Genomic DNA, 22,298 nt, shown 5'->3' with positions numbered 1-22,298 from the left:
AACCACTTCATACTGGAAAACATCCCACAAGACCTGCTGATTTGGAAACACTTTGACCCAGTTATCTCATCATCACCTTTCAAAGTCATTTAGATTCTCCCACTGGCTATTTGTCCTGCTTCCAACTCATCAACTTCAAGAACTGACTGTTTACTTGCTGCTTTATCCTGACAAGCACAGTTTTAACAAGACAATTAATGTTTTTCTCTATATTTGTCAGAATGATCAGTGCCTATACGATCATTACACTGTAGTGACATTATTCATTCAGTATGTGTGGCTACCATGATTGGATGATATCTGCTGTTTTTAACTTTACAAACTATAACAGCATACAGGATATTGTCTTCAAAAACTCAACAAATCTTGCAGTTACAGTGAACCCTCGTTTATCGCGGGGGTTACGTTCCAAAAAGAACCCGCGATAGGCGAAATCCGTGAAGTAGTCAGCTTTATTTTCTACAGTTATTATACAATACTGCACTTGGGGGAGCGCTGCAGCTGCAGCCAGGTGGACGCTGGGGCGGTACTCTTGCCTCAGAGAGCGGGCCGGCTGAATCAATCGGAGGGGTCGGGGGTGGGGAAGGCCGCGCCGGCGCTCTTCTCCTAGGGAGCGCGGCTGCGATGGCCAGAGACGGCTGGGGACCACGTCCACTGTCCGGTTGATGGTGGGGGAAAAGAATAAGGCTGCTCCGTCGGCTCCGTCTTTCAGGGTGTCTCACTACATGGAGACCAAGGAGAGAAATGATCCAGCGCTCCACAGCAGGCAGCGCTGGCCTGTATGGCAGAGGAGACGAGGTGCGGAGACTGTTCACGTTGGTCAGTCCCTTAGCCAATCAGGATGCAGAACACAAAAAAAGCATAAAAAAAACTGCACTAAAAAAATCCGTGAAACAGCGAAGCCATGAAAGGTGAACCGCGTTATAGCGAGGGTTCACTGTATTCTAAAAAAGAGAGCTATGAAACATTGAGGAATTATACAACCATGAAACAAGCAACGTCCAAACAGAATGACTTTATTTGTTATATTATGCTTTAATATATGGGCGGGGCTTTAAAATGTCTGACTTTGGGCACCACAGCAATGATAAACTGACTGACACCAACACATGCTGACATTTACACCAACATTCACCTGGAATGTTAACACACACAAATGAACAAGTGAACAGTGAATGCTACATCTCTTCATTTTTTACAAATTTATTTTTCTTTAAAAAATAACAACGCTGAGTGTCAAAACAAGGACTCCTATCCTAGCTGCATGTTTGAAACCAAGCGCGCGCGCACACACACACACACACACACACACACACACACATACACACACACACACACACACACACACACACACACACACGCACACACACGCACACACATGCACACACATGCACACGCTCCTATTCAGTCTGTTAAAAGCACAATAAATACGCTGAGCGACTGTAAAAACATGTATATAGGGTAAATGTAAGACAAGCAGGGCAGGGCTGCAGGGGAGGCTGCAATATTCTAGATATCATAAAGGGCACGACAAAAAAAGCTCATCTTGTGCTTAAAAAGTCTTCTTATCGTAAAGAGTCTTCATCCCATTGGCCGAGACTTGTCAAACAACAGCCGAACATCTCCTAGCTTTATGGATCAGCTTCAGTGCATGACCGCCTACTTTTCAGAAGGTCTCCATTAAACCTGCCCCCTGGATCCTCGGTTCAGTTTCCAGCACTGGCAGAAATCTACAGAACCTGCTGCAGCTGCAAAGCCGTGAGCGCCGGCAGAGACCCGACCAGCCACGTTAAAGATCAGCTTTGACCATGTGCGGTCCGATTCTACTGACACCAATTGTGGCTGGTGAATGACTACACTGTAGAAGTCCACCAGCTACATGACACACATAAGAGCATTCTGCTATGCACAGTATTCAACACAAGGTCAGTAGGAGTTCTATGTCTGAAGCCTGTCAGGGGAGAACTTATACAGAACACTCACTCACAGCTATTTTTGATCACATTTTTGCAGTAGAGGTGGCACTAGCATGCTGGCTACCTTGTAAAAAAAAAAGCTTAAAAAAAGGCTCTGTGAGAACACAAATATTCCAATTTCATTTCACTGATGCACCATTGACTTTTCAACACAGTAAACATTGTAACACACGACAAGAAATAGAATACAATACATCCTGAGCAGCCAGCATGCACTGTTATTTTGTACATCCATGCTTTGTATGTTGAATTTGGACATTTGGAGTAGTTTGGAGAGAACGTTAAGAAGACAGAGGAGGTGAAGCTAGAAGCTAAGGGCTCAGCTGATGTTACCAGTGTGTTTCGATTCCTATGTGAATGGAGGTAACACAAAGCACTGCAAGCACATTTACACTCTATGAACAATCCCAAATGCCGGTGTGGCCTGTATGTCGTGTTGCATTGGCTTTTTATGCTGCAAATAATAACAAAACCCCAGCAGAAGCTCTCCTTAGGCCTCCATTCTAACGCATTATACAAATGTTGTCATGGTTAGACATGAAAAGTTAAAAACTGTTTTTGTCCTGCTGCTCTCTTTCTCTCTCGCCTCCCTCATTAAAACACCATCATCTCTGCTTCAACCAACCCTGCGGGTTTCTGTTTGCTCTGGCGTCGCTGAAGAAAATGAGACATTCTTTTAAATACAGCCCAGAGGAGGAACCCAGTTGATTTTTTTTCAGGGAGTCCTTGTGAAACTCTCTTTCAGACTTGCTGGGACTGCGGTGTAGCCGAGAGAACTTTCATGCCGCTGCACGTTAACTCTCGCTTCGCCTCCCATCTGAAGAGAAACTTTGTCTTTCAGTTGATCCCTCTCATCTTGGGTCCTGAGGCACTAATACTGCTACATCCCACAACAGTGATGCGTGAAGAATATACAGAGGCATGCAGAAATAGCTGTTGTTCTCATTCACAGCTGCAGTCATGCCTGTGAACTGCGACTGGACGGCTGTAAGACAAGAAAACAGAAGAGAGCTCAGCGTCTGGGAGCTAACAAGAACCTACAGTCAGAGCAGTCACAGAAGCATTTTCAGCAATACTCAAGCACTTCTTTCAGTTAAAATAAAGGACTTGTGCACAAAGTCCTTCTCTGCACAGACAGAGACAAATACAGAAGAGAAAGATAAATCTGAGACCAGTTACGTGAGCTGAAACCAAGCAGGGTATTTTATGTTTATGGGAGTCACTTTAAGCCGCTCTTATCAACATGGTTACATAAAAATCTTTAAGTAATGGGAAAAGACGTACAATGTAAAAGGATAACCCGCTGAGAACTATGACTTCAGCTGCTTCCTACAGTTTTCTGGGGCATTTTAGCGTCTCTCAGCTGATTGTTTCAGCTTTACGACCCACAAGCCTTGTGTCTACGTTGAATTTTTCTGTTCAGAGTTCTTACCAGACACAGACTGCTGTTTTCAGCTCTGTTAAATAAACGGTATACTACCAACAAGACTATGAATCTACAGATGAGTTTGCAGCTGTGAGGCTTTAACCCTCCTGTTGTCTTCATTCGTTTCCTTGTCTGAAAAAAATCCAAAATTCAGCAAAAAAATTTCCCCAAATTTCTGAAAATTTAAAAAACCTTCAGAAAGAAAAGTCCAATAATTCCTGAAAAGTTTCCCTTAAAAGTTTTATTTTAAAAAATCCCCCAAATTTGGCAAGAAAATTCTTGTAAATATTTCTAAAAAATGAGTAAAAATCTTCCAAAAGAATCCTAAAAATATCTAAAGTGATTCCATATATATCAGCAAAACTTCTAATATTTTCTTTAAGAACATTCACAAAAAAAATCAACCAAAATCCAGCGAAATTCGCTGGATTTTGGTTGATTTTTTGTGTGAATGTTCTTAAGAAACATTTTTAACATTTCTTTTTTCCACCAAAAAATGTTCAAAAATTTCCCAAAAATGTTGAAAATGTGGACATCAGAAGTTTCACTGTGAAAATATATTTTTTTCCACATTTTTAAACTTTAAAACGAGTCAATTTTGACCCGCATGACGACACGAGGGTTAAATGAAAGGAAAATGTCGGTATGCTAACATGCTACTAGCTAATAACCATTTTCACCAACTTTTTTATTGTGTGTTAGCATGCAAACATTTACTAACTAAATTACTGAACTGCTAACAAATGTCTGCTGTTGACGCTACATTAAAAACGGGTCTGACTCAGCAACCTGCTCGCTGAAAACGTAAAGTTTTGCTGAGGATGTGGGTCGAGCTGTACACAAACGATCCACGACGACAATTCCCGCTTTCCGAGCTAACGCCGCTTCTGCTCTTATCGCCACCTAAGATGATTATGATTGGTTTCTAGAAAGACAAACATGATAGAGTTTTTGTTTTTCCCTGTAGCAAAATGACAGTCAGGTGCAGTCAGACCAATCTACACAGTGCAGTGCTCGTGCAAGAGAATAGTCTGATGATGCTACGCAACATTAAACCTTAATATACTCAGATACATCATGTGATAGCCATCAGATTTAGCATCAAATTCTGTGACAATCTATCAAGAAAATGTCAATGCAGCCAACAGCTGTGCAAATATGAATATCACTAATGCAAATAAGTTTTAAAAAATAAATTTAATCTTAGAAATAAGGACCCTTTTGGGTGTTTCAGTTTGTTTTAGAAATAAGGCAATCTTTTGATGCAAACAGTCCAAAGCACAATCACTGCTCTCATTTACCCTTCAATAATAAACCTCAGCTCAGATAAGAGAGCTGTATGTTGTAAATCCAGCAAATGAGAGACCAAGATAGTATTTTTACAGCTGTTGAAAAGATAAAGCTAAGGCCGGTGACTGCTGGATTCACAGTTACCAGGAAAAACAACTCCAGTTTCAATCAAAGCAGCTTTAGAGTTTGTCTTTCTAATCGATTCTGCTTAAACACCGCACATTATTCACTGGTGACACAGGCCTTGAAAAATGCACCCTGTGGGAAAGTCCTCGTACAGCTCAGTAGATACTACACCCTCGTAGTTACCTGCATTAAAAAGGCCTCCTCATTTCCGGTTGTATTCGCCACACTCACGTTTGACTGAAAGAGAAGAAAAGAAGGACATGATGTAGCACAGGATCAGAAGGCGTGGGTTCAAATCCCAGGAGAAAAAATGAGCTAGGAGACTCATTTAATCCAGCACAGAGATTAATTTAACATAGAGGCTCGTGTAAAAACATGTCTGGTATGGGCGAAACCTTACTGATCCATAAAGTGCTTTTTCTACGATCAGGAAAACAAACTTCAGGTAATAATTCAACACGGTGAAAACATCTAAGACTTTGCAGTTTTTTCTGACTTGACGCACATACAGAGGTGGTTAAATAACAACTGTACCCCTGCACTGCGGTTAATTATCCTGAACAAGCCCATTCCATAACAGGAACATCAGTCATGCAATGCAGCAGTACCTGTGACTCTGTGTCTGCCTGAAGCGGGGCTCCATTCATCCCATTCTGAAAAAGAAACGACACTTTGGTTGTTTGGATGTCTGAAGACGTGAATTAATACGTGCACCAAGAATAAAAGTTCATTCAATCGCCAGTTAAAAGTCAAAGAAATCAACACTGATGTCAATGAATATCCTTCACTTGACAATCACACTATGCCAGGGGTGTCAAACATGCGGCCTGCGGGCCAAAACCGGCCCGTCAGATGGTCCAATCCGGCCCGTCGGACGACTTTGTAAAGAGTAAAAATCTGAGAGAAGACATTAACTGTAAACTGTAAATTAGTAAAACTATAAAATAACTTCTAGATCATGGCAATCCTAAAGTGAAATACTATATTGCTTATTGTTCTTTTGTCATTTTATGTCGTTGTTGTTTTTTGCCGTTTGTCTCATGTTTTTGTCGTTTTGTGTTTCCTTTTTGTCTCGCTTGTATTTTTTGTCTATTTTTTGTCCTTTTGTTCCTTATATTGTCATTTTTTTGTCTCGTTTGTGTTAATTTTTTGTCGCTTTGTAATGTTTTTGTAAATTTTTTTGTTTCGTTTGTGTTTTGCTTCAAGCCGTTGTCTCATTTTTGTCAGTTTGTGTTTCATTTTTGTAATATTTTGTCTTGTTTTTGTTGTTTTTTAATCTTTTTTTTGCCCTGACTTATTGTCATTTTGATCATAAAGTAAAACTCTATATCATTCAGCTCCAGATTCCTGTGACTAAATGTTGTGTTGCTTTGTAGACACCCTGTGAGCTGGATGTTGTAACTTAGACATAATGTTTAAATTCAATTCATTTTCATAAGAAAGTTCAGGTTGCTCATAATGTTTTGTAAAAAGACAATTCCTTAAATGTGAACATTTTCAGACTGTTGTTCTTTTGCACTAAAACAAAGAAAATTAGGAGTTGTGGTTATTTATAGGTTGCTATGCTTTGATTTTACTGATCTGACCCACTGGAGATCAACGTGGGCTGAATGTGGAACCTGAACTAAAATGAGTTTGACACCCCTGCATTATACCTACCAACATGCTGCTGCATTCCTGATCTGTACCTGTTAAACTGGTTAACACATTTTTGCTCACCTGTTGCATCATCAGTACTCTCCGGCGACGCATGTGCCAGTAAACAAGCAGCGGAACGGCAACATTCATTATCAGAGAAAGCATCAGAAAGACCTTCAGGGTCAAGGTTTCTGTTTATAGAGACATAAGAGAAAACTTCCATTAGTGTAACCAAAGCAATTAAACAAAAAAAATACAAAAATATAACTTTAAAAGCAGGAACCAGCAGGAAAAACAATTTTCTTTGTTTGTCTTTTTTTTTCTATATTTGGGTCTGACAGCGTTAAAGACTTACATGTATATATATATATATATATATATATATATATATATATATATATATATATGAATGAATGAATGAATCAAGGACTTACCTTGGCTATCACTTTTTTGTCCCTTGTGATGTCCTGTCAAAATTATATTTTTTTAAAAACCCAAGAGAAAGAGGAGAAAGAAGACAACTGCAATCAGTATCTGTTCAGTAAACAGTTAGGCGTTCTCACCAAAGAGCAATCAACCTCATTTCACAACCGCTTGTACAAAACAAGGTCCATACAGGTACAAATGATTGACGGTAACTAATTTTGTTTCTACCCCTGGAAAACCCTGGATTCATGATTTATAATTAGGATTCCATCATCACATACAGGGTACATATGCCTTCCCCTCCTCCTCCTTGATCAGAAGGGTGAAAGCAGACTAGTATTTGTCGAACCAATCTGTCTCAACCAGTCTTCTTACTCTTCTCGTGCAAAGTTATGAGCTTGTCTAAAAGCTGTTTTACTCTAAATTACAATTTAAGTTGCAAAATGAACGTTGAAACTAGTGATTGAGTCCACAGACTCTTGAGGAAACTGTTTACTGAGGTAATAAATCAAGTGAGAAGTAGCCATATTTTCTCATAGACTTGTATAGAATTGGAACCAGAGGAGTCGCCCCCTACTGGCTGTCAGAAAGAATGGCAACCTAACGGCAAAAATGTACGATTTATGCTTTAAATCTTTGTGTTGTATTACTGTTTGTATCTGTGCAGCCAAGTCTTATGAAAAAAGAGCAATAGCTATGTTAGTCCAAAGTTGTTAGTTTAAAAAAAAAGATGTAAAATTGGAAGATGCTTTTTTTTAGGGGTTATATGTGTGGCAGGATTCATACCAGATCTACAGGCGTATTTTAACCCAGTGATCATGATCTTTTAGCATATCTCAGAGTCAGTGTGAATCAAAGCAAACAGTGATACGAAACGGTGACTGAAAAGAAAGTGAAGGCAAAGTGAAAAGCTGCCAAACAACAGAAGCATTTGGGACTCAAACCACACAAAGATGTAGGCAGATGGATTAAAAAAAGGCCAAAATAATGAAGAAACTCACAATTATACAGTTTTCATTGTGAAGCTAATGAGTCCTTGTGCTGAGGACCAAAGAAGCCATTGCAATGAGACTGTGGCGATCTGTACAAAAAGCACTACTCTAGTTTCCTGATGTGCTTTTCCGATTAAATTCTCTTGGTTTCTTTCCTTAAGACTCTATGGAAAGCTTCTACGAGTGTCAGAATTAGAACTAAATTCAAATTGGTCGTTTTACACAACTATGTTTGAGTTCTTCTGACAAATGAAATAACCATATATGACTATTTTCAGCGGTTACCATCTAAACAGCAATCATATAATCAAATAAAGTTCCATTTCCACGTCTTACCCCTGTCGCCATTTGGACTCGCTGTGAATATTGCTGCTGTTTTTGTCGTAGCTGTTTGCAGTTTGGTTGTTGTTGTTGTTATTGTTGTTGATTCTGGCGGTGTTGTTGTTGTTGTCAGTGGCAACGCGGCTGTTGTTGCTATTGTTGTTGATTCTGGCGGTGTTGTTGTTGCATTTGTTGTTGCTGGCTGTGTTGTTGTTGTTGGTGGCGGCAATGTTGTTTGACCTAAAATTGCAGACAATTTAGTGATATAGTCCCATAGTTTGAACTGCCGTATGTGAGCACTAACTAAAGGAACAAGCAAAGTTTTTAGAATAAGAGGAATTAAAGGCAGAATTTAAAGGCACAGGAAATTTAAAATTGTGTTAATATGTGCTAGTTATGTTAGTTATTTTTTCTTATCCAGTGTTTTATCTACAGGTTGAACAAACTCTGACTTTAAACCTGAACTCCGACTTGATCAATCAGATGATCTAAGTTGTTAAATAAACTCACAGTTTATCCACTTTACATTCAGAGTGTGTGTGTCCGTGGTGAATGAGCAATCTATCAATGGAGCGGCAGTACTATGATTCACCATGGCAACGGGTGGCTGAGTCAGACAGTCGTTTCAGATGTTGCCAGGCTGAAAGTAATACTCACATTGGGACGGTACAGCAACTGACAGATTGAAAGGGTGGATATTTGGAAGAATCTAGAATATAAAACGTGTCTTGCTACATAATTCCAGATGTGTTCATTCATAGTTTTTGACGCCTTCAGTGAGAATCTACAATGTAAATAGTCATGAAAATAAAAAGAAACCATTAAATAAATAAATGAGAAGGTGTGTCCAAACTTTAGACTGGTAGGGTAAAACCTCAAATACTGTCTAAAAATTTGTAATGGTTGTTCCAAGTGATGCTTATTTATATTTGTGCATGCTACAATTCACATTAGGTTATGATATAACTCAAGTTTTATGGGTACAAAAGTGTATCGATGGTGCAATTTTGTAGATTTGCATCTGTTTAATGGATCATAATGTCTGGAAATCAAGCTGTACTTTATACCTGACATATTTACATGTTTACCAGAAATAAACAGTTGAAACACAGACATTTAAGACATGAGTCTATCTGTAAAATCAGAGTTCAACCCAGCAAGAAATTATTTTGGAGAAGAAAAGATGTGGAGTTTAAAAGTAAGCCTTCAAAATCTATTTTGCGTTTCACAGGCTTGCTCAACACCATTTAAAATCCCTCATTAGCTGTGTTTATTTCACTTTCAAAATGTCAAAAGTGCCTTCAGCTGCACTGAATAAATCCAATAGGACGTGATAAATATTTATAAACCAGTGTCTTTTCACTGTACCCTCTCAAATTACAAATACTTGTACTAGGAGGAGGAGACGGGGGCAAATCCAGCTGCTCCGTAAGATCAACACGCCACAAACTGAAACCGTGAATGAGTCAGAGCAGCAACACAAAACACACACGCATATGATTTACACTGCAAATACAATGAATACAAATCAGGTATAACTCTGTGTTCGTGTTCTTGTTACTGCTATTGTCCAGTTGTGTCCAACTATCCGCACAAGTTGTGTTTTAAAGTCTTTAGATCTGAACTGAGCCGACCTCTGTGCTGATCTGAACTCTGCTGAACTGAGCTGCAAACACGGCAGCGAGCGTGTTGACCGCACCAGATTAATATCAGAGTGGCAACCGACCAAGTGATCTTTGTTCCTGGAGCTGAGAACCCAGAGAGTCTCTCAGCTCAGAAGAAAATAAAAATGTTGGCATTCCTCCAAACCTGCTTTCCAGATTAAAAGCCTGTCTGTCAGCTTCGATGTTAATGAGCTAATTAGTGCTGAGAGAGTTCAGAGAGTACATCTGAGTGGGGGAACGCCAGCATTTATCAGGATTTGTCATCAGAAAATGCCAATTGGAAGGAAGGAAACAGATTTTAACCAGGATGTTTGTCAGTTTGTTCACACTGGATTTCTTGCTGGGTTGAACTTGCTGAATTTAGGTGTTTTTCATGGTTTTATTTGTAATTTATTAAATGGATGCACAATAATAATATCTGGGTTAATATATAAATGCGAGACTTTTTGTAGCATAGTTAACATTTCTGATCGCAATGAACATAAAAAACATTAGTTTTTTGGCTTTTAATAAAAAATATATGCAAGATATTTCCCATGGACTTCAAAAGTCCCTCAATTATATATAGACTTGGACAATTTTCTGGTCAATTTCAATAAGTTTTGTGTCAGCTTGGATCTTTTCTCATCATTTTGGATCATTTTTGTGTCTTTAGGATTATTTTCGAGTCATTTAAGACAAATTTCATCTCATTCTGGACTAATTTTCCTTAGTTATGGATAATTTTCAAGTCATTCTAAACTATTTTTCTGTCATTTTGGACAACTTTTGTGTCTTTGGGATAATTTTTGAGTCATTTTGGACTATTCATCCATCCATCCTCTATACACCACTTTATCCTCATTAGGGTCGCAGGGAGTGCTGGAGTCTATCCCAGCTGACTCGGGTGAAGGCAGGGGACACCCGGGACAGGTCACCAGTCTGTCACAGGGCTACATATACAGACAAACAATCACACTCACATTCACACCTACGGGCAATTTAGAGTAACCAATTAACCTCAGCATATTTTTGGACTGTGGGAGGAAGCCGGAGTACCCGGAGAAAACCCACGCATGCACAGGGAGAACATGCAAACTCCATGCAGAAAGATCCCAGGCCGGGATCTGAACCGGGGATCTTCTTGCTGCAAGGCGAAAGTGCTAACCACTACACTGTACAGCCTCATTCTGGACTAATTTTCTGTAATTATGCATCATTTTCAAGTCATTCTGGACAGGCCATTATATAATTGAGGGATTTTTTGTAACATTGTTGACATTTTAGTGACATCCTGTCATTTTTTATTAATAAGTGATTGTTCCCAAAATAAATAATTATGGAATTTGTAAAGACATGATCATAATGAACATAACAAAATTTAGTTTCTTTTACTTTTAATAAAAATGTATGCATGATATATCCCATGGACTTCAAAAGTCCCTCAATTATATATAGACTCATCTGATATGTTGATATTTTCTGACTAGGATTTGCTAATTTTTGCGTATATTTTTTACAGCTAATAGAACATCTGGTTTCCTCTGTCGTGGAATTAACATATTATACCTCCTCTTATTGTGAAGGGGCACTGGCAGGAGCAGTAACTTCCTATGCTTCTCAAATAATTCCACATAAATTACACCATATTTATTATTTTTAGGTGACATTTTCAATAAACCTTTAGCCTGACAGGTGTTGTCCGTCTGTCTGTCTGTCAGTGTTCATGTCTTTGGTATTTCATTTTAAAGGTTTCATCAACCATTGCACATCCCAGGTTTACATGTAATTAAAATGTGTTGACTTCAAATGTCCAGCAAAGGGCCTCTCATGCATATCGACATAAAAATCTGACAGGATCTTTGTGTCGATGAACCCTGTTTCCTGTACCTTTAGTGTTAATATGTAATAGTAGTGAAGCAAAATGCCCAGAACAGAGCAGTAAGAACATTTTTTGTGCAGATGCATCAAATGGAAGCATGAAGAAAAATGCAGAAGCTAAAATCAGGACAGTTTGCAGCTGTGTTCAGAGTTTTCTGAGTGAAAGGATTTGGAGTAACTGGCAAGCACTATCTGTAGTAGATTAAATGCACAAAATCAACATGCACTTCTTCTGCAGTTTTAAATAAAAGCAGGCGACTTACCATGTCTTGGAGGGAATACCATCTCTGAATAGGTCTGGCATAAATCTCCTGAAAAATATCACATCAGGGAAGGTAATTAATTATAAAAAATACTCAAAGATTCAATGAAAGAATGAAGGAAAAAAGAACACGGACGTGCCTTTGGATACAAGCACTAACATGTAAATGCTGGTAGACACAACAACACATGTAACACACCCACACACACACTGTGGACAATCTACTCACTGTAGTCATCGCAGTATTCGGGAGTTTTGTCGATATCTGCTGCTATGGCCAACCAGCACATGAAGTGAAGCATCTGTACACTTGCATACTTTTCCCCTTTACACTTTTCACTTATCTGTGAAACAGTCTGAGAACAAGAAACAGCCCGATCAGATGCAACCACTGGTTAGCTTTAGGAAAACGACAGTAGAAGCTGATATTGTTCACTCACTTGTCTACCAAAGCAATGATACAGAAGGTAACACACTTTTGGTTCCCCATTTTCGCACTTTTTGTCCAGAGAAGTACACTCATTTTTTTCTTTTAGGCACATTCTCTCCAGAGAACATTCCATGCCGTGCTGAAATAAGAAGAGGATATATAGATGCACATTCAGTCAAATGCAGACCAATATGTGTTTAAATGTGTTTGCATTATTCTCATTGTGTGTTCACGGTTTCACTGCGTTACCATGGAATTGTTGGTTCTTATGAGTTCAACCGGTGGATCTGTCAGTGGGTACTTGAAGATAAAACAGAGCAGAGGACATTGTTGTTAATCTCCTGCTAATTATTAGTCCCTGCTTATCATCACCACAGCTGTGAAGTTCCCAGTTGAGCTGAACCGCTGTGGTTACCAGAACATAGTCTGGTCCCTAAGGGGTTTCAGATGGTTGAAGGTTTAATCGCTTGTTTTTTGTTCTTTAGTCAAATCAAGCAGGTTGGCCAAAGTGTTTCACAGTTCAAAAATAGAAAATGAGACATGATCTGTAAGGCAGGGGTGTCCAACATGTGGCCCATGGGCCAAAACCGGCCCTCCAGAGGGTCCAATCCATGTCTGACAGCCCTACTGTAGGAAAAGGAAATGTGGTCCCTCCCAAAAATGACCCTCCAGAAGCTGCTATAAGAAAGAATTTTTCAGCAGAGGTCATTTGGCTCTTTTTCTGCTGACTGTGTTTATTCTGTACCCTCTTTGTCTCTGCAGCTACAGCATACAGAATGGAGTACGCTGAAGAGCACGGGGCTTGTTTTTGTGAAAAATTCAGATTCAAAGACCAACGGAAAACTCCATTTAAAAGTGAGTTCTGATGTGCAAGAGCAAAGAAACTAAGTAAAGACAAAGACAAAAAAATATATAAAAGATGAATAGATACCCAGGATGTCCATGTTTCCATTTCAAAATAATTCTCGCAATGTTCCTCTGACGGGTGGATCAAGGTCAGGGACACCTAGCAGAAGAAACAAACAGCATCCATAAAGATTAGTGTTGATTTCATAAATCATGTCAAAATATATTTAAAACAAGCAGTGACTGATGTAATTCTGAGTCATAGCTGCTCATTAGAACGACCTCACACCAATTAAGAAGGAGACAATATTAATATGAATTAATGTGCATGGAGCAGTCATTTTGCATTAAAAGGATTTAACATTTAACTATCAGCACTATTAAAACAGAGTTTAATGATGTTTTAGCTGGAAATGATCAAACTAAATTCCATTATCTCACTGCGGTACCACAGAAGTCGCTGATATTCTGCTCAAATCACTTTATTTACTTCAGATGTTTAACTTTAACTTGACTCCAGCAGTTAGCTTATTGTACACATTACCACTTTATTTTTTATATAATTGCCAAAATGACCCTATTTATCATTGCCAGAAAGCAGAAAGACAGAAAAAAATGGAAGATTTTTAACTTTCTAATGGACTTTGAAGTAAGATCTGTATCGAAAATGAACCAATTCTGAGCTTAAAATGGAAAAAAGTCTCTTTCTGTTGTTTTTTTTGGTCATTTTCAGTCTTGTTATTGTTTTTTTGTCTCATTTGTTTGTCATTCTCAATCTGTTTGTTGTTTTTTTGTACATTTTTTGTCATTTTCAATCTCTTTTTGTTGTTTTTGTCAATTTTTTGTCATTTTCAGTCTCTATTTGTTGTTTTATGTCATTTTTGTGTCATTTTCAGTCTCTTTTTGTAGTTTTTTGTCATTTTTTGTCATCTTCAGTCTCTTTTTGTTGTTTTTTGTACATTTTTGTGTCATTTTAAGTCTCTTTTTGTTGTTTTTTTGTCTCATTTTTGTGTCATTTTCAGTCTTTTTGCTGTTTTTTTGTCTCATTTGTTTTTCTCATTCTACTTATACTTAAACCAGCCTGCCTGGCACAAACAACCACACCATGCTCAAAGTCACTTAAATTCCCTTACTTCCTCATTCTGATGCTATCCTTGAACTTCAGCTTGTGGCCAGAGACCACGTCTGCATGCCTGAATGCAGTGAGTTGTGACCGTGTGATTGGCTGATTAGCTATTTGTGTTAACAAGCAACTGAACAGGTGTGTAAAAATGTGACAGGAGCAAAGAAATGCAGAAACTACTTGTAGGTTCAGAGGTTCAGAAAACTGATAAAAACTGATAAGTATGTTGATTCAGCAGAATATCAGATCAATTTACACTCAGTAGTGAAACAAACTGGGGTCTGTGCGTCAGTTTAGCATCTGACATTGGGAAGCTGCTCTATTATTTATAGAGTTCAAAGCTCTTTGACCCAAGAGTGGAAAAAGGTTTGAGTCACTGAAGTATTAAGACCGAGAACACATTGTTGGATGTTATGATGCTGGATGTGCTGGGAGCGGAGCCAAACACAACCTCAGCTTATAATTAACTCCTGACTGCTACACTCAGACAGAAAGCTCTGGCTAAACCTGTTTGTTCTGGATCTCGCCACGGCAGTCTGTGACTTGTAATTCTGAGCTCCCGTCTCACTCACCAGCAGAAGCAGGTGGTTCAGGTATCCCCATGTCATGCTGCCGCCGTGACCATCCACGTTTACACTGAAACAACAGAAACAGAAAGGAGGGCACGTTATATATCTTGCTATAATCCAACGGCCGTGGTTTCATGTGGTAGAGCGGGTTGTCCAATGATCGAAGGGTTGGTGGTTCGATTCCCGCTCTTGCCTAGTCATGTGCTGTTGTGTCCTTGGGCAAGACACTTTACCCGCCTTTCCTCCAGTGCTGCTCTCACAGTGGTGTGTGAATGCATGTGGATGTTGGCGGTGGTCGGAGGGCCGTAGGCACGGATTAGCAGCCACGCTTCCATCAGTCTGCCCCAGGGCAGCTGTGGTTACAAATGTAGCTTACTACCAGCAAGTGAGAATGAATGGATTCATTGTGAAGTGCTTTGAGTGCCCAAAAAGTGGGATATAAATCTGATTCATCCATCCATCCATCCTCTATACACCGCTTTATCCTCATTAGGGTCGCAGGGGGTGCTGGAGTCTATCCCAGCTGACTCGGGTGAAGGCAGGGGACACCCTGGACAGGTCACCAGTCTGTCACAGGGCTACATATACAGACACACAATCACACTCACATTCACACCTACGGACAATTTAGAGTACTCAATTAACCTCAGCATATTTTTGGACTGTGGGAGGAAGCCGGAGTACCCGGAGAAAACCCACGCATGCACAGGGAGAACATGCAAACTCCATGCAGAAAGATCCCAGGCCCACCCTGGGATTTGAACCGGGGATCTTCTTGCTGCAAGGTGAAAGTGCTAACCACTACTCCAATGAGCAGCCCAAAGCTGATTCAGTCCTCACATTCATGTGGATGTTTGACATGCACCTAAACATTCCAGGTCAAGAAACCATGGAAACAGCACTCCTTGATGCCAGCTTCCATGCCAACACACCACAAAAACTGCGACTTAAGACCCTCATCCAAAAATAAAATCTAATTCCTGCTAGTGGTGGTGGGAGGAATCTTGTCTATTTAGAGGCCAAACAAACAAACGTTTGTATCTCTAATGAAATGTAACATTGATTGTATTTTGAATTGTTTGTTGGGTATTTTTAGCCAGTGTACATGATGGGCTGATATGGGGTTTTGTTTGTTTGCTGATGCCTATTGGTAATGAAGAAACCCAAATATGAGGAGCTGATGTACAGGGAGCTCATTGAAATACTTTGAAATTCAAAATTTCAACCCCAGAGTGTTATTGGTGGATTAAAGACTTTTATTTTTTACTTCTGTGATATTTGTCTCAGTTGTGTTGAAGATCAAGTTGAATGAAGTTACCATATGAAGAGTTCATTTGCAAAAACAGGTAACTCCGTTTTCTGAAAACTATTTTTTTATTGTTTACTTGATATAATAATAATAACACTAATAATTTATTTTTTTCTCTATTTTGTAATGTATTTTTCTACTGAGTCAAATCCACTCAACTTCAGTTTGATTGATATTATCTCAAGGAAACAATAAAATAAAAAGTTTTCTGAAAATGTATCAAAACGGAGATATCTGTTTTTGCAAATGAACTCTTCATATATGGTTCCTTGTCCATTAGTGGTAAAAAATAAATTAAAAAAAAAAAAAAACATTCCAAGAAATGCATATATCATCACTTAGCACAACTACTCAACCGTGAAATGTGTGAGTTTCGTCAATGAACCATGGACAGTTTTGACGTTTCGACCGCAAATATGGAAGAGGACCGAGCTGCAAGTCGATCTCCAACTTCGGTCACTTTTAATCAGTCACCTGTCCGTATGTTGTGGGTTCATCTTTGAGTTTTCATTTTTAAATGTGCTCCATCTATCCATCCATCCATCCATCCATCCATCCATCCATCCATCCATCCATCCATCCATCCATCCATCCATCCATCCATCCATAAATGGTCCTACTACAAATCCACCACTGAGGACTTATCAGGACTTATCCGTCAGAATGACACAAGGAACAATTGATTAAATTGTGGGGGTGTTTCTGAGTCCCATCAATTCCCACCGGCCGCTACATATTTAGGTCACATGATTTGGTATCCGTACATAACATACACATGCAAAACACACGCCTGTGCTCAACATGAGGTCATTTTGTTTGTGGGTACATCTACATTAAATGAACACATTCTACGATCATCAATAACTAATAAACAAATGCTGCATTTCTGACAATGCCATATGGGGGAATGAGCAGCCTTGGAGGAGTGCTGCGCTCTCTGATTCACAACTGTATCAATCTAAACATAATCTATAATAATAAATATTACAAATGCCATATTATTCAATAGGGCCTCTCAGTCGGACCCCTTCCTTGCTTTCCTCCTGGATTTAGTCTTAAATATTTTAGACGAGTCATAAGCATAATTTATGAGCTAATCTGTGCTAAAAATCCGGTCAGATTGGAAGAGGTCAAGATCCTGCATTACTACCAAGATGGTTCTAGTGAACGAGAAACAAGGACCACCCACATCACCTCACATGTTTGTGTTGCTAAATCCCTTTTGTAAAATTCTCTTTTTACGTCGGACACGCCGACTTCAGATCAGTGAGTTTTTCTGCATTTGAGTTATTTCACTAGACACCTCCATTTTGTCGCAATATTCACTCATCACCTTCACTTTTAAACACACTTCATGATAACTACATGAAGTCTGAAGTACCACATAGGCTGGCTCCAGAATAAACCCCTTCTTGTTCATAATTTATCAACTGCTCTTCCTCCCGATCTGCCAAAAAAACATCACACGCAGAGAACAAGTGTAGGCAAACCGTGAGAGTGAAAATACATTGATAAGAGAGGAAGGGAAGCTCATGTTTCAGCTTCTTATCGGCTTCACTCTGCAGGTTCGTCTGCTGGCATACAGACTTCACACATCACGGCACAGCTTCCACATCTGAAGCACTGACTGGACGCACACATGAACGTGTCGTGACCGCTGCCTTCATGTTGCTACACGAGGGAACGTGACAGGAGCAGACAGGTTTCACCTCGTCTGACGTCAACTGGCACAGCACATACAGCCATGGCCATAAGTTTGGACACAAGTACCATGACGCTTGTGAATCTTAGAAAATACTATACTGTACGCTTCACAACACAACTCCTGGTGGAAGATTCTTTTAAAATTAGCTGCATGTTTACCTGAGAGCACATGAAAGCTAAAGACTCTGTGAAGTGGGCACAAACTGCTAAAAAATGTGGTTTCTGTTACATCAAAAGGAGTGATGTCTTCTCTAGTTGGAACAAAGACAAAAGATCAAGTTTTTATTGGTTTATGCTCACTCCTTCTGAGCTGCAGCTTCGATTATTCATCAATTCGTCATCAACTATTAAATGAATCACCAATTATTTTCATACAACTGATGGAACGATGAACTGTCTTTCACAGTGTTGTTACATTGATAATTGATGTGAATTTATGAGAGAAAAGATTAAAAGCGTCTATATTTAAATGGCTAAATTGGTGGTTGGAAAGCTTGGATCTGTGGAAATGACTCAGCAAAAAAAGAACAAAGCTGAATAATATTGTAGGACTATCGTAACGTTAATTACGAGAAGCTGTTTTTTGGTAATCACAGAGAATAACAGGCTGTGCTGCATATTCCCTGATGACTCCATATTCACACAACTCTGCAGATTATTTCATATGTTAGTCATTACATGAACCAAGCAGCTCACTAACACCGCCTGTTAGCATTTAGCATTTTATAAAAGTTGGATGAGGACACTGACTGTTACAGCTACTTTTTTAAAATTCACACAAATACTAAAACGTGTAATAAAAGCAGAATATATATATATATATATATATATATATATATTATATATATATATACATATATATATATACTACCAGTCAAATGTTTGGACACTGCTTTTTCTTTATTTATATTATTTTGTAAATTGTAGATTAAAACTGAAGATTAACACTTTCTTTGTGTGTACAACATAACTCCATATGTGTTTTTTTTTTATAGTTTGATGTCTTCATTTTTCATCTACAATGTACAAAATTTTTTAAATAAAAGCATTTTTTTCATTTTTCATACGTTTCTGTTTCAGTCTCTGACATTTGTTCGGTTATAGTGTTCAACAGAAACGGCAACTTTAATGAAATCTCACTCCTTTTTACTGCAAGAAATTATTGTATTAGCAAATATTTTTCCTGAAAACTAAAAAAGATTTCTACTGAGTCGGTTACATGCTGTAAACAGAAAAAATATTTTACTTAATTTTTAAAATTAATTCCTTCAATTATTTATTTTTTTCTATTTTATATGTTTATTTTAAATAAGCAAACATGTCAATAAAACTGCAAAAATTACTGTGATTTGTAACAGTAACATTAAAAACAATGTCTAAAGCATATGCAGAAAATATCCACCGAGTTTATGTTGCACTTTGTCAATATGCACGGAGTTTACTAGAAACCTAGATCTATTTTAGAGTTGCACTACTAATTTAAATAACAACCCTACCTTTTAAATGTACTTATTTTTATTCATATTGGCAGCTTACCTTCAGTTTTGCACTTTAATTGTTTTTTTTTTTTTTTTTTTTTTTTACATTTTGCACTGTGCTGCAAAAAAGAAGAAAGAAATTAAACTAACTGGCCATTTTGCTCTTTTTGAAAGACTAATTGATTAATCAGCAAACATAATCGACGCAGTGACATACGATAAAATAAACAGCAAATATAAACATTTTGCCCAAAATTCCAACATTAATAAATAACATGCGAATTTGCCACTAATGGTCTTCCATACCGCCGCAGCACGAACGCACATTTCTATCAGCCTTCATGGAAAAGCTCAGTGGAGAAGGCAGTAGAGGTAAATGAAAAGAAGTGAGGGAACTACAAACACACAGAAAGCGGTGATCAGGAGAGCTCCTGGGCCTGTTAATGGATGTAGATGAAAAAGCCCACATCCTCTAGACTGAATCCATGCCAGAACGCCAGCGTCAGCCTCGTCCTGCACGCAGTAGATCCCACAAAACCTCCCAGCTACCTGTACATGCAAACGACCGATCAATCAATCACTCCCAATGTTCAGCACTTCAGCTACAGACCTTCAGAAAGAACGTCTCCAGAGTCCAGCAGGTTGCAGGTTCGTTTCTCTGATCAGTCAGACATTAGAAGGACACAGCTCTGACTGCACTCGCTCCCACTAATGTGTGCTCTTGACATTTTACTTTCACTTTCCAATCTATCGTCTCCTCCTTATAGTGTGATATCATCCCCGGAATTTCCAGATCTAGAAGTGCCTCATAATTACCACAGAAGACAAGCATTTTATAAAAGCACTCCTCCTCCGAATCGGTGGAAAGTTGGGGACTTCCCAGCTTTACCTGATGTCTAAATGCATTTCTGCTGTCCATCACTGGGGGTAGTTTATCTGTCCCATGGTGTTGATCTGCTATCTTTATTTCTATTTATTTATTCTAATTCATAAATTTTAATTTCACCCTCGTGTCCTCCTGTGGGTCAAATTGACCTGTTTTAAAGTTTGAAAATGTGGAAAAAATATATACTTTCACAGCAAAAACTTCCACATTTTCAACATTTTTTTGGAAATTTTTGAACACTTTTTGGTGGGAAAAAAGAAATGTTTAAAAAAATGCTTCTTTAAGAACATTTGGGGAAAAAAATCAACCAACATCCAGTGAAATTCGCTGGATTTTGGTTGATTTTTTTCTGAATGTTCTTAAAGAAAATATCAGAACCTTTACTGATATATATGAAATCACTTTAGATATTTTTAGGATTTTTTTGGAAGATTTTAATTCATTTTTGAAAATATTTAAATTTTTAAATTATTTTAGTTTTTATTTTTTAAATAAAGAAATAAGGAATTTTCTTCCTGAAGATTTTGCAATTTTCTTTATAAATTTGGGGAATTTTTTGCTGAATTTTTGGATTTTTTTCAGACAAGGGAACAAATATTTTTTGGTGCCATAAATGAGGACAACAGGAGGGTTAATAGAACCATTACTAGAATACAAAAATTGATTGTTTTCCCTTTTTATTGCACTTCAACAATGAATCAGCGGTCAACAGTTGCAGTTTACAAGAACTTACTACAAAAAGACTGTCGAAGTGAGAACAGGTTTCTACCAAGTAAGAGTAAATAAATTCAAGAGTCAGGCTTTTTTGTTTGACATTTGTGCTCAGACAGACTCCAGGGACATAGGAGTTCTTGTGCAGGGTTGTCTTGGAGTCGAGTAAAAATAAATAAAAATAAACCCAAATTGTGATGCACAGTGACTCAGTGGTTAACACTGTTGTCTGGCAACCAATAAATCCCCGGGTCACGACCTGGATTTGTCTCATTAAGAAATAATTCTTTTTACATCAAATCATGCGTGCCGCAATTATTAGCACCTCTGATGTTAACACTTTGTACAACCCCCTTTTGCCAACAAAACAGCACCTAATCTTCTCCTATAATGCATTTTTCTACAATTTCTCAGTGTGAGAGTATGCTTCTGCAATAAAAATAAAATTTATTTTAAGGCTTTCAACACATCTTAACCAGGGGTGCCAATAATTATGGAGGGTGCTGTATATATCAGTAAAACTTTAAGAACATTCACAGAAAAGTCAACCAAAATCCAGTGAAATTTGCTGGATTTTGGTTGATTTTTTTGTGAATGTTCTTCAAGAAACATTTTTGACATTTTTTTCTACCAAGAAATGTTTAAAAAAAAAACTTCCCAGAAATGTTAAAAATGTGGACATTAGAAGTTTCACGATGAGAATATATTTTATTTCCACATTTTCAAACTTCAAAATGGGTCAATTATGAGCCGCAGGACGACACGAGGGTTAATGTTCTCCTGTACACGGTCCCTGTCAAATAATACATTTACTGCACAAAAACTCTTTGCAATTCAGTGTGTCCTCAGTCATATTGATAAATGATTTCCGTTACCCTGCCTTCGCGCTATGTCAGCTTCAGGCGGCGCCATACTGGACATTTGAAGACCCTAAGGAGGTGTAGCTGGACCGTCGCCTCGCAGCGAGAAGATCCCCGGTTCATCTGGGATCTTTCCACATGGAGTTTGCATGTTCTCCCTGTGCATGTGTGGGTTTTCTCTCGGTTCTCCAGCTTCCTCTGACAGTCCAAAAATATCCATCCATCCATTCTCTATACACCGCTTTATCCTCACTAGGGTTGCGGGGTGCTGGAGTCTATCCCAGCTGACTCGGGTGAAGGCAGGGGACACCCTGGACAGGTCACCAGTCTGTCACAGGGCTACATATACAGACACACAATCACACTCACATTCACAGCTACGGGCAATTTAGAGTACTCAG

General features: G+C 38.5%; 1 protein-coding gene across 2 annotated transcripts; it reads right to left on the bottom strand.

Moving 5' to 3' along the window:
* Positions 1-1,000: 1,000 nt before the first annotated feature.
* Positions 1,001-20,348, bottom strand: LOC110960117 (uncharacterized). 2 transcript variants are annotated; one of them, XM_051940994.1, is made up of 13 exons: positions 20,051-20,346; positions 14,953-15,016; positions 13,343-13,417; positions 12,661-12,711; positions 12,422-12,550; positions 12,211-12,337; positions 11,983-12,030; positions 8,211-8,435; positions 6,891-6,923; positions 6,538-6,647; positions 5,427-5,471; positions 5,002-5,055; positions 1,001-2,961 (listed from the first exon to the last, which is right to left on the bottom strand). In XM_051940994.1, the coding sequence occupies exons 2-13, from the start codon at positions 14,986-14,988 to the stop codon at positions 2,935-2,937; spliced, it is 960 nt and encodes a 319-aa protein (XP_051796954.1). In that variant the 5' UTR covers positions 14,989-15,016; positions 20,051-20,346; the 3' UTR covers positions 1,001-2,934. The 2 variants fall into 2 exon arrangements, with proteins under 2 accessions (XP_051796954.1, XP_022062908.2); XM_022207216.2 differs by lacking the exon at positions 8,211-8,435 and having other exon boundaries at positions 20,051-20,348.
* Positions 20,349-22,298: the final 1,950 nt, after the last annotated feature.

Source organism: Acanthochromis polyacanthus, chromosome 21, assembly GCF_021347895.1.
Source record: "Acanthochromis polyacanthus isolate Apoly-LR-REF ecotype Palm Island chromosome 21, KAUST_Apoly_ChrSc, whole genome shotgun sequence".
Lineage (NCBI taxonomy): Eukaryota > Metazoa > Chordata > Actinopteri > Pomacentridae > Acanthochromis > Acanthochromis polyacanthus.
The sequence above is the reverse complement of the archived record's forward strand: the minus strand, read 5'-3'. Positions and strand labels throughout refer to the sequence as shown.